Source organism: Mastacembelus armatus, chromosome 24 (assembly GCF_900324485.2).
Source record: "Mastacembelus armatus chromosome 24, fMasArm1.2, whole genome shotgun sequence".
Lineage (NCBI taxonomy): Eukaryota > Metazoa > Chordata > Actinopteri > Synbranchiformes > Mastacembelidae > Mastacembelus > Mastacembelus armatus.
Window position 1 is genome coordinate 20,759,839 of NC_046656.1, and position 12,312 is coordinate 20,772,150.

Genomic DNA, 12,312 nt, shown 5'->3' on the forward strand with positions numbered 1-12,312 from the left:
ACACTGATTATGAATAAAGCTCCTCTGGTGTCTTCACTTTATAAGAGGAAAGAAAGAGAAACGTTGGAAAAAATTACAATTAGTTATTATCTGAGAATTATGTTTTCACTTGAATGTTTTTTTTTTTTGTTTTTTTTTTAAAACATCAGAACGTTTGTATTTTTGATCAAATAAATTTCATTTATTCAGTAAATTTCAGTGTTTCAGTTTGAAAACAAAAAGCAAATTAAAGTTTAACTTGATTTAAACTGTAATTAAAAGCAGCCCTGTGCTTCTATACTGAAGGCAGATGTCTTTACTAGTTTGTTTTGGCTCCTGAGCTGCTGTTACAAGCTTCTGAAAACAAATTCTGCTCCTTCAGGTTACTGGAAAGATCCCAATAAGAATCTCCCATAATAATCTCCAGATGCCTTTGAGAAATATTCAAACTCCTCAAAGCTTCATTACAGAAGATGTGATGGTGAAAACATTTTTCAAACCGAACTCACTTCGCTGCTCGTCAGAGCTGGTCAGTTTGTGGTGGCAACAGCCTGGGTCACGTTACCGGCAGCTGAGGCGTCGCTTTAATCTCTGAGCTGCACAGCCACAGCAGGGTGGGCAACGTGTCGCACCACAGCCAGTTCACCTGCTAATGAAAGCAGGACAGCACCGAGCCAGGCCTCCCTGCAGACCACAGCACCGAGCCAGGCCTCCCTGAAGACCACAGCACCGAGCCAGGCCTCCCTGAAGACCACAGCACCGAGCCAGGCCTCCCTGCAGACCACAGCACCGAGCCAGGCCTCCCTGCAGACCACAGCACCGAGCCAGGCCTCCCTGCAGACCACAGCACCGAGCCAGGCCTCCCTGCAGACCACAGCACCGAGCCAGGCCTACCTGTAGACCACAGCACCGAGCCAGGCCTCCCTGCAGACCACAGTACCGAGCCAGGCCTCCCTGAAGACCACAGCACCGAGCCAGGCCTCCCTGAAGACCACAGCACCGAGCCAGGCCTCCCTGCAGACCACAGCACCGAGCCAGGCCTCCCTGCAGACCACAGCACCGAGCCAGGCCTACCTGCAGACCACAGCACCGAGCCAGGCCTCCCTGCAGACCACAGCACCGAGCCAGGCCTCCCTGCAGACCACAGCACCGAGCCAGGCCTCCCTGAAGACCACAGCACCGAGCCAGGCCTCCCTGCAGACCACAGCACCGAGCCAGGCCTACCTGCAGACCACAGCACCGAGCCAGGCCTCCCTGCAGACCACAGCACCGAGCCAGGCCTACCTGCAGACCACAGCACCGAGCCAGGCCTACCTGCAGACCACAGCACCGAGCCAGGCCTACCTGCAGACCACAGCACCGAGCCAGGCCTCCCTGCAGACCACAGCACCTGAAGCACATCAGAGCTACTCCTTGGATTTTACACAAGCTGCTTCCTTCAACACAAACAGGAAGATTAAACTCATCCGTCCCAGTCCACAGACACCATCATGGTTTAAAGGTGCACTCTACACGGACAGATCTGTTTTCACTGGGTTTTAAATAAAACACACAGAATAGATGTGACTTCTGAGGCACAGTGCCAAACATCCAGAGCTGGATCCAATGTTCTCATGAGAAATCAAATAAAATGTGATTAATTTATGCGACAGACGTTTTTCTCATTCTGCATCTTGAGCTGTCGGGGTTTGGCGCTCGGCCCAAACCCTTTAAAAGTGGGTTTGAGCGGCTGGAAGAGGGCGAGGATCGAGCAGGATCGTCGCACTGAAATACTGCCGAGCGGTTTGGCTTCAGAGATGCTTCTCCAGCAGCAGATTAATGAAACACAGATAAGTAGAGTGCATTGCATGAACACTGGTATGAAGAAAGAAATCTTTGACTTGGTCGGAGCTAATTCAGATATTTTTACCCCTCTTTTTCTTTTATTTATGATACAATGGACTCATTCGACACTGGGATGGTTAAATATTCACAGCCTGATCCTGGTGTTTCTGTTTCAAACCAGTAAAAGAAAAATGAGCAGCGACCCTGATGCTGCTTCTTTAAAACTCACCAACTGTCCACACTGAAGTCAAATAAAGTTTTATTTAAACAAAAGGTCAAAGTCTGGTCCTTGGGCCAGCCAGATCTTTATTTCCCACATCTGATCCAATAATTTGGATTTTAAATACAAGCTACACAGTCAGATACACGTGTAGAGACACAGTGACTGTTTTTGTATTTCCAACCTTTGAATCAACATAAAATAGGTTTTTATTTTCAGGTACTAACAGAAAACTGTTCAGCAGGACCTCAGCCCTTCGCTCCCTTTGCGTCTAAAAACCGTCCAGTTTGTTGTCTCAAGGTCTTGGGGGACATAGTCATTTGTAAGAAGGGGGCTTTTGAAAGAACCTGCAGGGATAAAGATGTGTGCAGTGCATGTCCAGAGGCCCAGTTTCTAGTTTACTTTAGTCACAGATGTACCAAAAGTTCATTTCTCTGTCTGGGGACTTGTCTGCGTCCAGTCTTCTATTTGCAGATGACTCGGGGCCTCTGCCCTCCTGTCAGTCAGCCGCTGGTGGGAAACTCTCTGTGTACCAACAGGCAGCAGCAGCAGCAGCTGCAGCTCAGGGAGGGGAACTTTTATTTCTTACTGCAGCAGCGAAACCAGCAGACACGTTGCTGCTTTACCAGTGTTACCAGCTGAAGTGTCTGTTGATGGAAAAACAAGTTTACCAGCCACACGTCAAATACTCTGGGCCCCATCGAGGTTTCAGCTCCTCGTTGTTGATTGGCTCATCGGTCTGTGGCAACAACACTCATGCATGTACGTACACACTGACTGTTGCAGACGGACCCTCAGAGGACGCCGTGCTGGTCACCACAGGTAGCATGTTAAAGCATCAAGCGTTCTCCTGTTCCCCTCCAGCAGGGTGTGTCCTAAAAGTGTTTTGTGATTTCTCAGATTGTACGACACAGGTCTTGGCCATGGGGGACACATCTGTGGAAGGTTCAAGCCACTTCTTGAAAACAGGCACAAAATGAATGTGCTGCAAAGAGAACAGCTGGTTATCAGAAAACACCAGCAGCAGGCAAAGGTCAGGACTTATTTTTGGACCTTTATTGTAGCGAGACTAACGCCGGGTTTGTTTACATGATTACATTTATGACCCATCTCTGAAATTCCAGGCCTGACAATAACGTCAAGTATTTGTAAGGAGTGGTCACGATAAGGTGGGTTTGTCTCCTAACGTGAGGAAATGAGTAATAAGAGCAGCAGGTAAAACTCCAGCTGCTCACAAACAGCCCAGTTAATCATTTGTCCCAAAGGTCCCAACTAACAAGAAGTTCAGTCTCATTTCACACAGACCGACTTCCATTATTTTGATAAAAAGGCTCCAGATAAAAGAAAAAATGTATCTGCGATGTGGGGCGGTCCCGGTCGAGCTCTACATCTACATGTCAACAAATGACACATGTTGTGTTGCCAAGGCACAAAGACAGAGTTCGGACCCAGCACTGCCCAGCTGGGGGCAACAAAAGGAATATTTACCCCACCTCCGTCACAGGATGAGGGCGGAGAGCACAGAGGAAAAGGGGCAAAAGAGCACTGAGGCTATTGAGAGCCTCACTGTGCCTTTGTCACACCCTGACCATTCATCTCACTGGTACAAGGCAGCGGGGGGAACAGTCTGTCGAACAAACACTATTCAAGAGGAAAAAGGATTTCCTTGAGCGCTGTGCAGATCTGTGCTCAGCAGTCTTATAAAGCCAAACAAACAGGAATTGTGGGAATTCACTGTGTGCAGAGCAGGCACTAAGCTGTGACCCCACAGCACAGACCTACAGCAGCCCAGCGGAACCAGCAGCACCAGCTCACTCACTACTTCCTGTTGTCCAACTTGTTAAAGCCTTTAGTTCTGACGCAGGTTAAACAAATCTCCCAATCTGCTTTAATATTAACAACAAGGTGTCACATGGTGATATCACCGAATAACACAGCTCAGCTCTCCCAGAATCCAGCACGTCTGACTCACTGCGGCAGGAACGTGGGAATATTTCAGGCCAACTTCTTCGGTCACCACAAATAATGCAGGAACAGTAACTCCTCAGTTTTACAGTGTGTCTAACACAGCTGGGTGTGTGTTGCTTTCATCTAGTTCAGCACTAAACAACACAACATGTTGCTGGCCACTTCCTCTACAAGACTACCTGAATTTCCTTTCTAATAAAGTCTCAACCAGCTCATTTGGACTGATTTATAGAAATAATGCACACACACACTGATTCAGAGCCTGTCTTAGGGCGAACTCGCATGATTATGGACCTGTCGGCATCAGTCTAGGGTTGGAGCTGATGATGATTGTGTATCCGAGTGCGTAACGGTTTTTATCTCAGAGTCCTGTGTGAACGTGGCTCCAGACACTCTCACTCTTGAACATCAGAGTTGCTGAGAAACGGAGAAACAGCAGGAAGAGGCGCCCAGAGGAGGGAATCTGGCCGTTTCCTCCGATTCATCGCAGTCAACTCCGTTTCCCTGATAGCACAAACTCTGGGTGGGACACTAACAGCAAGAAATGTACCGGCCAGCTGTCAGACGCCTCGATCAAAACCACCTTAAAGGACAATCTCTACATTTACATGCAAGTGTGACTTCCTGATGTCATGAATGAAAATCACCTGAATATTTTGGGGTTTCAGGCAGTCAGACATTTAAAGACTTTACCCTGACCTGCTGAGAATTATATCCGGCATTTGTAACTGGACGAAGACCATGAGATGAGCTTGAAAGCTGGATCTTAAGATGTTTTTGTCAATCAATATGTCAGCTAATCATTTTAGATCAACTGGTTTTAGTCTCTAGAACCTGAACGCTGGCTGCTGATTGGTACTTTCACCTTCACTGTCCATCTCCCACAGAACATCTGAAACCAGTTATAGCAGAAGATATCGAGCGATGGAATATGGGTGGACATTCTGGTGTCCACATACTTTTGATCATATGGTGTCCTGTTACTTCAAGCCAACATAAACATGGTTGCATGTTTAGGCCCAGGCAGAGGTTGAGCCCTGTTCTGCCTGTTGGACCACATCAGGTTGTGACAACACTCTCCTCCCACTCAACAAACAACCAGGTTTCATGATGTGGAACCTCATCACGTGCGAAGCCCGAGAGTTTTGGCTACCTCCCGTTACACGATGACCTGTCTGATGAGTCCAAACAGCACACCTGTCTACCTTCACCCATGTGCAAGATGGTGCTGCCTGTTGTGAATCTGACGCCTGATGACAGAACAAATGGAACTTTGTTTTCTCAGTTGTTATTAGCGGCAGCTCTGCTAAACAGAACCAACCAACTCGGTCACTACACCAAAGAAAAGAGGCCGAAGGTGTGATCACACCTTTAAAATGGCCTGTGCCTGGATTTACCATTAAACTGATACTGTTCAGTAGTGGATTCATGCAGGTCACAAAGGGAAGGTTCAGGAACAGCCCAGATTATAGATAATACATGTACAGTGATGTGAGTATCTTCACAGCATAATGAATCCTCATTCAGGTCTGTTTCTGTCTACCCGACCTGCGACCTTCCTTCCTCCATCTCCAAAATAAAAGCGAGCAGGCAGGAAAGTCTTTGCCAAAGTCTGTAACAACAGTTGGATTTTCATAAATGGGAAATTAAAAACGTGTGTAAGGTGAAGAGTTTTATAAACCAGCTGCTGAAGCCACAGATGCGTTAAATGAAATCACAAAACTTCAAAAGAAGTTAAAAATGTGTATTTGATTGGGTGGAAATCCAGCTCATCCTGTTTGGAGATATTCCAATAATTACTAAAAAACATTTGAAAACCATTTCACTATTTTCTGCTGCACATATTCCACTTTTCTCCTTTAACTGATAAATAGTTTTGTCCAGAAAATGCCAAAAAGCTCAGGACGTATTTTGTTGATACAACCACCTGGTCGCACTTAAAGCAAAGTCCAGACTAAACTGGATCTGACCTGAGTGTTTATCACAACACTTGTAATGAAGCTCAGTGAGGCTCAGTGTTTCTGCAGCCTCCTTGTTCCCCGGCGTTATGTCTAACACACCATCATGCAGCGGACTGGACGTGCGGCCTTATGTTTGCAGCCTCCTAACCTCCACACGTCTTGTCATCACCGACGCTGCCGTGTGCGACTGCACCTGCCAGACGAGCAGAGAAGTATGTGGATTTGTCTGAACGCGCCGAGCTCCGTGTGTTTACCTGTGAGCCGCAGCTGTCAGATCAGCAGGAACACGGGACCTGAAGAAAACACCTCAGGCTCCAGTCACAGGAGACGCTCGCTGATCTGAGAGCTGCACAGTCGACCGTTTGTCCTGTTCAGATCGTATCAAACCTCAACACCTCTTTTTATTTTTAGCACGGACCAAATTCAGCACTGGAAACTGTCCAGTATTCAAAGTTGGCATCAAATGCTTGTTCCTGTTTCTGTGAGCGGATATTTCCTGATCTACACCAGGAAATTAGAACATTTTGGTATTTGGTAGCTTTTATAAGACAATACTGAAACAGAGCGAATCATTGCAGGCCTACATCAGATAAACAGCACAGAGAAACAACCAGTTAAGGCTTTAGCAGGATATAAAAAGTAGTCTTTTAAATCTACAGCTCAGGATGTTGTACTAAGGACAACAGTGTTGTTTGCCTGCCAGATTTGTGAATCCGCCTGCTGTCAAACTTGTTTTTCAGTCTAATCTAGTACAGCGAACATAAACAGTTCACCCCCCATTCCCAGACTTCCCACACAGAAGTCATTGGATGCCCTGACTATCCCTCCCCAGGATGCACCACTAACTTCCACAGTATTTCAGGCATTTTTTGACCCATTTCTGGTGTTTGTGGTCAGCTGGTGCGGCTCTGTGACAACTGGCCTGAGGGAACAAACTCCAGACCAAAACAGAAGGATTTTAACGTGAGTGGGGGGGTCGCTGTGAGTCTCAGAGCTGCTGACCACTGCTGAAACTAGTCCTCTACAAATAAACGGTACTCCTGTTTTTTTAATAAAAGCTTGAACCTTTTTGGCAAAATGAAACTACATTCTGTATTTCTGAGCTGTGTTTAAAGATGATGTCTTCAGTCGGAACCAGTGGGACTAAAACCTGGAGCCACTCAGCGTAGAGAAGTCCGAGAGCATCAGGGTATGGACAAATTAATGTTTTTTTAATTTTCATTTGGTGGTACTAAGAAAAATAAAGAACATAGAGTATAGATAACACCAGCATTTTTGTTCCATGCTCTTTGTGCATGTTCTCACAAATGGCTGTGGACAAAACAGTAGAAAAAGGCAGAACTGGCATTCTGTGTTTATGGGAGTGACACAGGGAGAGAACAGAGTTAATTAAGCCACAACAACAACCGAGGCCAGTGGACTGACCCTTGTGTGTTTGCTCTTTTCATACAGAACAAAAGTCCGATAGTCAGATCTGCCCTAGCGGTGCCGCCGCCGCCACAGTGAAGAGGCTTTTGACCCTCCACACGACAGAAGGTCTCCGTTTGTGAAGAGCCTCTGTGGTCTGGGTCTGAGTTACACTCAGCGCTCCATGTCTCTGGCGTGTCACGTGCATCGCTATGCTTATTGTGTTTTGTGTGCTGGTAGAGGACATGCTGGGCTGAATGGACGCTCACTTTCTCACAACAGTAAATTTAACTCGTACAAAGAGAGACCGGAGCCGCAGAGACACACGCTGGCTGTCAGAGCTGCACAATGAAGCTGAGAATCCAGATTTATCGCCCCTCCTCGGACTCGGGATTCATCTGAAAAGTCTGTCTCTGTCTATTCCAACACCAGAAACACTTTCATCGGTACTTTCTTTTGAGTATGAGCATATTTTCCTGCTTAAAATCTAAACTGAAGCAGTAATTATTTCTAGCAGCCATCTCTGTCACAAAAAAGCTAAACTTTTAAACAGTTTAGTTTCCAAAACGTTTTTCAGCCACATGCATAAACATTCACTGCTTAAACCACCTCCGAGTGTGAGTTTGAGCATCAGCTACTGTTTACTGATTATCTCAGTTGTAAAAATTGTTGTAAAAAGTTTTCCAAACCCCTTCCAGAGTCTGACAGCAACAATGAATGTGGCGTATACTCAGCATAATGTGTGTGAATCCAAAAACTATGAAAAACACAGCAGGGAGCCACACAGAAAACCAACAACCTTACCTAAGACAGTTTTCTGGTTGTAGCTTTTTTTTTAGCATGCCTAAAGGTTTCCAGGATAAGTCCTTGTTTTCCAGGGAAACACTTTTTTTATTTATGCATCAACGCGACAAATCTCAGATGTTAAAAGCTATTTCCACACAGAGACGCAGACGGTGGTTGCACATACGCTGCTGCTGCTGCCTGTCCAAACCTCACGGTGGTTAAAAACAGGTTTCTATAAGACCACAATTATGGACCCGACTGTCATTTTATGGCAGATCTGTTTATTGCTTAATGAGACACTAAAGAATATGAGCACTTGGCTCGGTGGCCTGTATCTGTGAGTAAATCTGGCTGCTGCTGACAAACCAACTTCTCATTTTCTGTCTTACGTGAACATGAACTTAATATGACAATGAGCCAGAAAAGGTAAATGTTGTTTTAATGTGGAAAATGTCCTTTTTCTTATCAGTCAGTCAAACACTGAGTAAACACACACACACCAGCTGTGATTAAACTGGACCAGCTGCTCCACATGTTCAATAAATGCCCAACTGCATCAGGTCCAAAACTGGTTTAGTCTTTTAGTACAGGGACTGAGATCTGATCTGTTAATTATGATAAACACGTGTTGCATTATTACATTATTATTAAGGTAGTAACTAATGATTATTGTCATTATTATTGATTAACTGATCAACATATGAAAATAAACCAAAGTCAAAGGTGATGCCTTCACGTCCAGCTTGGTGTTTGACCAACAGATATCAGTTTAACACAACACTGGAAAAAGTCAAATCCTTACAATGAGGGAAGTTCAACCATCAGATATTTGCAATTGATTTATTGATTTATCGATTATCTTAGTCACTGAACCTTTATGGGGTAGTTATTGGACTGGATCAAAACTGCTGCTTCGTACAAAAAGCTAAAAAACTTTAAAGCGAACCTTTTTAAAGTTGAATGAAGGCAGAGAAAATAGAAAGTTAGCAGTTTTTCACTAAATGCTAACAGCTCCCAGCAGAACCCGTTAGCTTCGTCCCCAAACTGAGCCAGAGGATCCAGCGGGTCTCGGGAAAGGGGGGGGTCCGGGGCCGCCTTACCTCTCATCCAGTCCACGACCTGCAGCGGAGTCCACTTGCTCACAGCCTCCATCTCGGTTCTATGTGGTTTATAGCTCCTGTATCCAGCTCACCGGGTTTTACCGTTAATGACACATAATTACCGGAGCCGCCGTAGACACAACCCGACAGCCCGCCGCGCGCTCACCGACTGCCCGCGAGGACAAAGTTTACACTTTACAGCGCACGAGCCGAGCAGCGCGTGCGGCAGGTATCGGGTGACCGAGGCTTTGACAACGCCCCTCGCTCACGTCTCCTCCAATCACAGGCGAGTATGTTTATGTTACCTTCATAAGCTGTGGGAAGGACGAAGCTCTTATTGTGAAGTTTTAAAAATGCATTTTTATTAAATTAATGGTCATTTATTTGAAGTTGAACACTGGAGACACTCGGGCATCAATTCCATATTTTTTATAATTCAATAGATACAAAAAACAGTGTGTTTATTACTAAAGCACAGAATATCTGAATACAACACAATGGGCATATATATTACACTGTAAAATAATTAACTTTATAATGTTAATAATATCCATCTAGTGTTGTTTGTATTGTGTTGATTATCCATCTGTCCATTAGCTGTACCCCCTTAGTCCTAACCAGGGTCACGGGGATCTGCTGGAGCCTATCCCAGCTCTCTCTGGGTGAAAGGCAGGGGTCCACCCTGGACAGGTCCCCAGTCCATCACAGGGCCACATAGAGACAAACAACCTCACACACTCACACTCACTCCTATGGGCAATTTAGAGTCACCGATCAACCTGACATACATGTTTTTGGACTGTGGGAGGAAACCAGAGGACCTGGAGAAAACCCACACAAGCACAGGGAGAACATGCAGACTCCACACAGAAAGGCCCCTGATGGGTTTCAAACCAGGAACCTTCTTGCTGTGAGGCAACAGTGCTAACCACTAATCCACTATCATTATTAATCATTATGATTAAACGTCATGTGTTCAGAAAAATGTCTGAGGTCCCAAACAGTTAAACAGATAAAATATTCAATGAATATGATGCCAAAATTAGCTTCTTTTTTTCTCAACAGCGAATAATAGAACATAACATGAAGGCAAAAAACTGTTTGGATGACAGAGCAAATGAGCCAAAAGCTACATACCTAATAGAGTGTTTACTTTTATTTTCAAACCTTTTTATCTAACAATCAGTTGAACTTGGACTGAACTACAGTCCATGTACAATATGATAAACTGGTGTGTTCACGTGTTCATCCACCCCGTTCACTTCTAGACCTCTGTATGAAACAAAGCTTTCACATGAGAGATTATCACATTAAAAATCCCTCCTAGGGTCTATAATCAGATCTTTCATCTTCTGAGCTCCACAGCAGCTCTGTCATGTGTGTTGGGCGTTGGCTTGTTAAGCTTTTTTAGGGACTGCAAACATTTCCCATGGGAAGCTCAGACTCACATGTGAGTGGAATCTGAAATGTGTTGAGGTCGTAGCGTTCATCACACTCCACAATCTGAAAGTACTTCAGAGATCAAACAACATGCATGCAAATGTAAACTTTGTTCTAGAAGTGAGGAGGAGAGGTCATGGAGCTGCAGGAGTAAGAATAAAATGCACAACCAGAATCTGTCAACTTAATTCTTAATTAAAATAATTGAAGCTATAACCCTAAACATTAAAATAGTGAGGTAATACTGAGAAGCTATTAGCTTTCTGTAAACATCCAAACTCTTTGGACATCTTTAGATGGTATTCTACTTACTTTAATACTTTAATGTAGCCTAAGAAAGATTTTGACTGCATAGCTTTGAGTTCTATAAAATAAAAATTTTAAATAAAATATTTAATGTTCTTGCACAGCAGCATTCCTCATTCTCATATTTGTTAGGTGTATGTAGGACTTTTGAAAGTACAATGTTTCAGCACGTTATTACATGCAAGGTCTTCAATAACTTTCTCATATCTCTGACGGCACCTGAATGCAGCATTATATGTGGGCGGGGCTTGGAGTTTGAACCTGGGAATGATAATTTAAAGGTGCATGTGAGAGGCAGGTAAAACGTCTAAGCACGTGTGCACAACAAAATTTTGCTATTTTATTTTCTTGGAACATTATTTGTCTCTAATCAAGCTTCTCAAACAGTTTCATGGATGTTGTATTTACATATTGTACTACTTTATACTTCTACTACATTCCAGAAGGAACTGTATTTTTATCTGTAGTAAACTAACCAACAATTTATAAACTTGCTCTGATTTCCAATCAAATTAGTGGGCTACTTCTAAGTCCTTCTTAGTCCTTTGTACTTTAAATAAAAGACAAAAAGCAGGAGTCTTACTTGTCATTCATTGTTTTCATGTATTGGTTTTATTATTTTTGCTGAAGTGAATAAATAAGTGTATGTTTTCCACCGTTGTTGGGCTGCATGTTGGAGTTTCACTGCAGTGTTGCTGAATCAGCAGGAAATCCTGAACCTGCTGGGTCCCATCCAGAGCACATGAACCCACTAAAGCTGATTTGAAAAACATTGGCCTCCTGTGATGGAGCACAGTAAAAACAGTGCTAATGTGCAGCATAAGTCCCACAGACAAACATGTAGAGTCAGAAAATATTCACATCTCTTCACTTTTTAACACAGATTTTTAATAATCATCTAGACTCAGTAACCCCTAATGCCAAAGTCTTAACTGGTTTATACATTTTTGTTGGTCTCCTGTTGACCCAGTGTCATTATTTCCCTGAACACCCAGAATCCTGCCAGAACCATTAGACAAAATACCAAAAACTCAATTGTTCCAGGTTTTCACATAAAAACTGAATAAGTGAGCTCAATGTAAATAAAACCAGTTCAGGTCTTAAAACCAGACTTTGACACAGAGTCTCTGTTGAAGACCAGGATGGAGGATAGGGGACTGGTATCATCTGATAATCCAGCCTCGTTTTCCTGAGCCTGCATTAGAACTGGAAGTCTCTGGAGGCCACCTGGGTTGCTCTTGGGGTGGTTTCCATCAGGAGATGGCGCCACAGGTTTATCTGATCAAACGCAGTCGCTGGGACCTGGCGAAGATCGTCTATG

The 12,312-nt window shown here is 44.3% G+C and overlaps 1 protein-coding gene across 1 annotated transcript in view; it reads right to left on the reverse strand.

The window, feature by feature from the left end:
- Positions 1-9,431, reverse strand: part of LOC113136964 (connector enhancer of kinase suppressor of ras 3-like) — a 31,507-nt gene extending 22,076 nt beyond the window's left edge. Inside the window, exon 1 of the mRNA XM_026318165.1 lies at positions 9,246-9,431. Within this exon, the coding sequence (XP_026173950.1) occupies positions 9,246-9,297 (52 nt within the window). The 5' untranslated portion in view covers positions 9,298-9,431. The remainder of the gene's footprint in view (positions 1-9,245) is intronic.
- Positions 9,432-12,312: the final 2,881 nt, after the last annotated feature.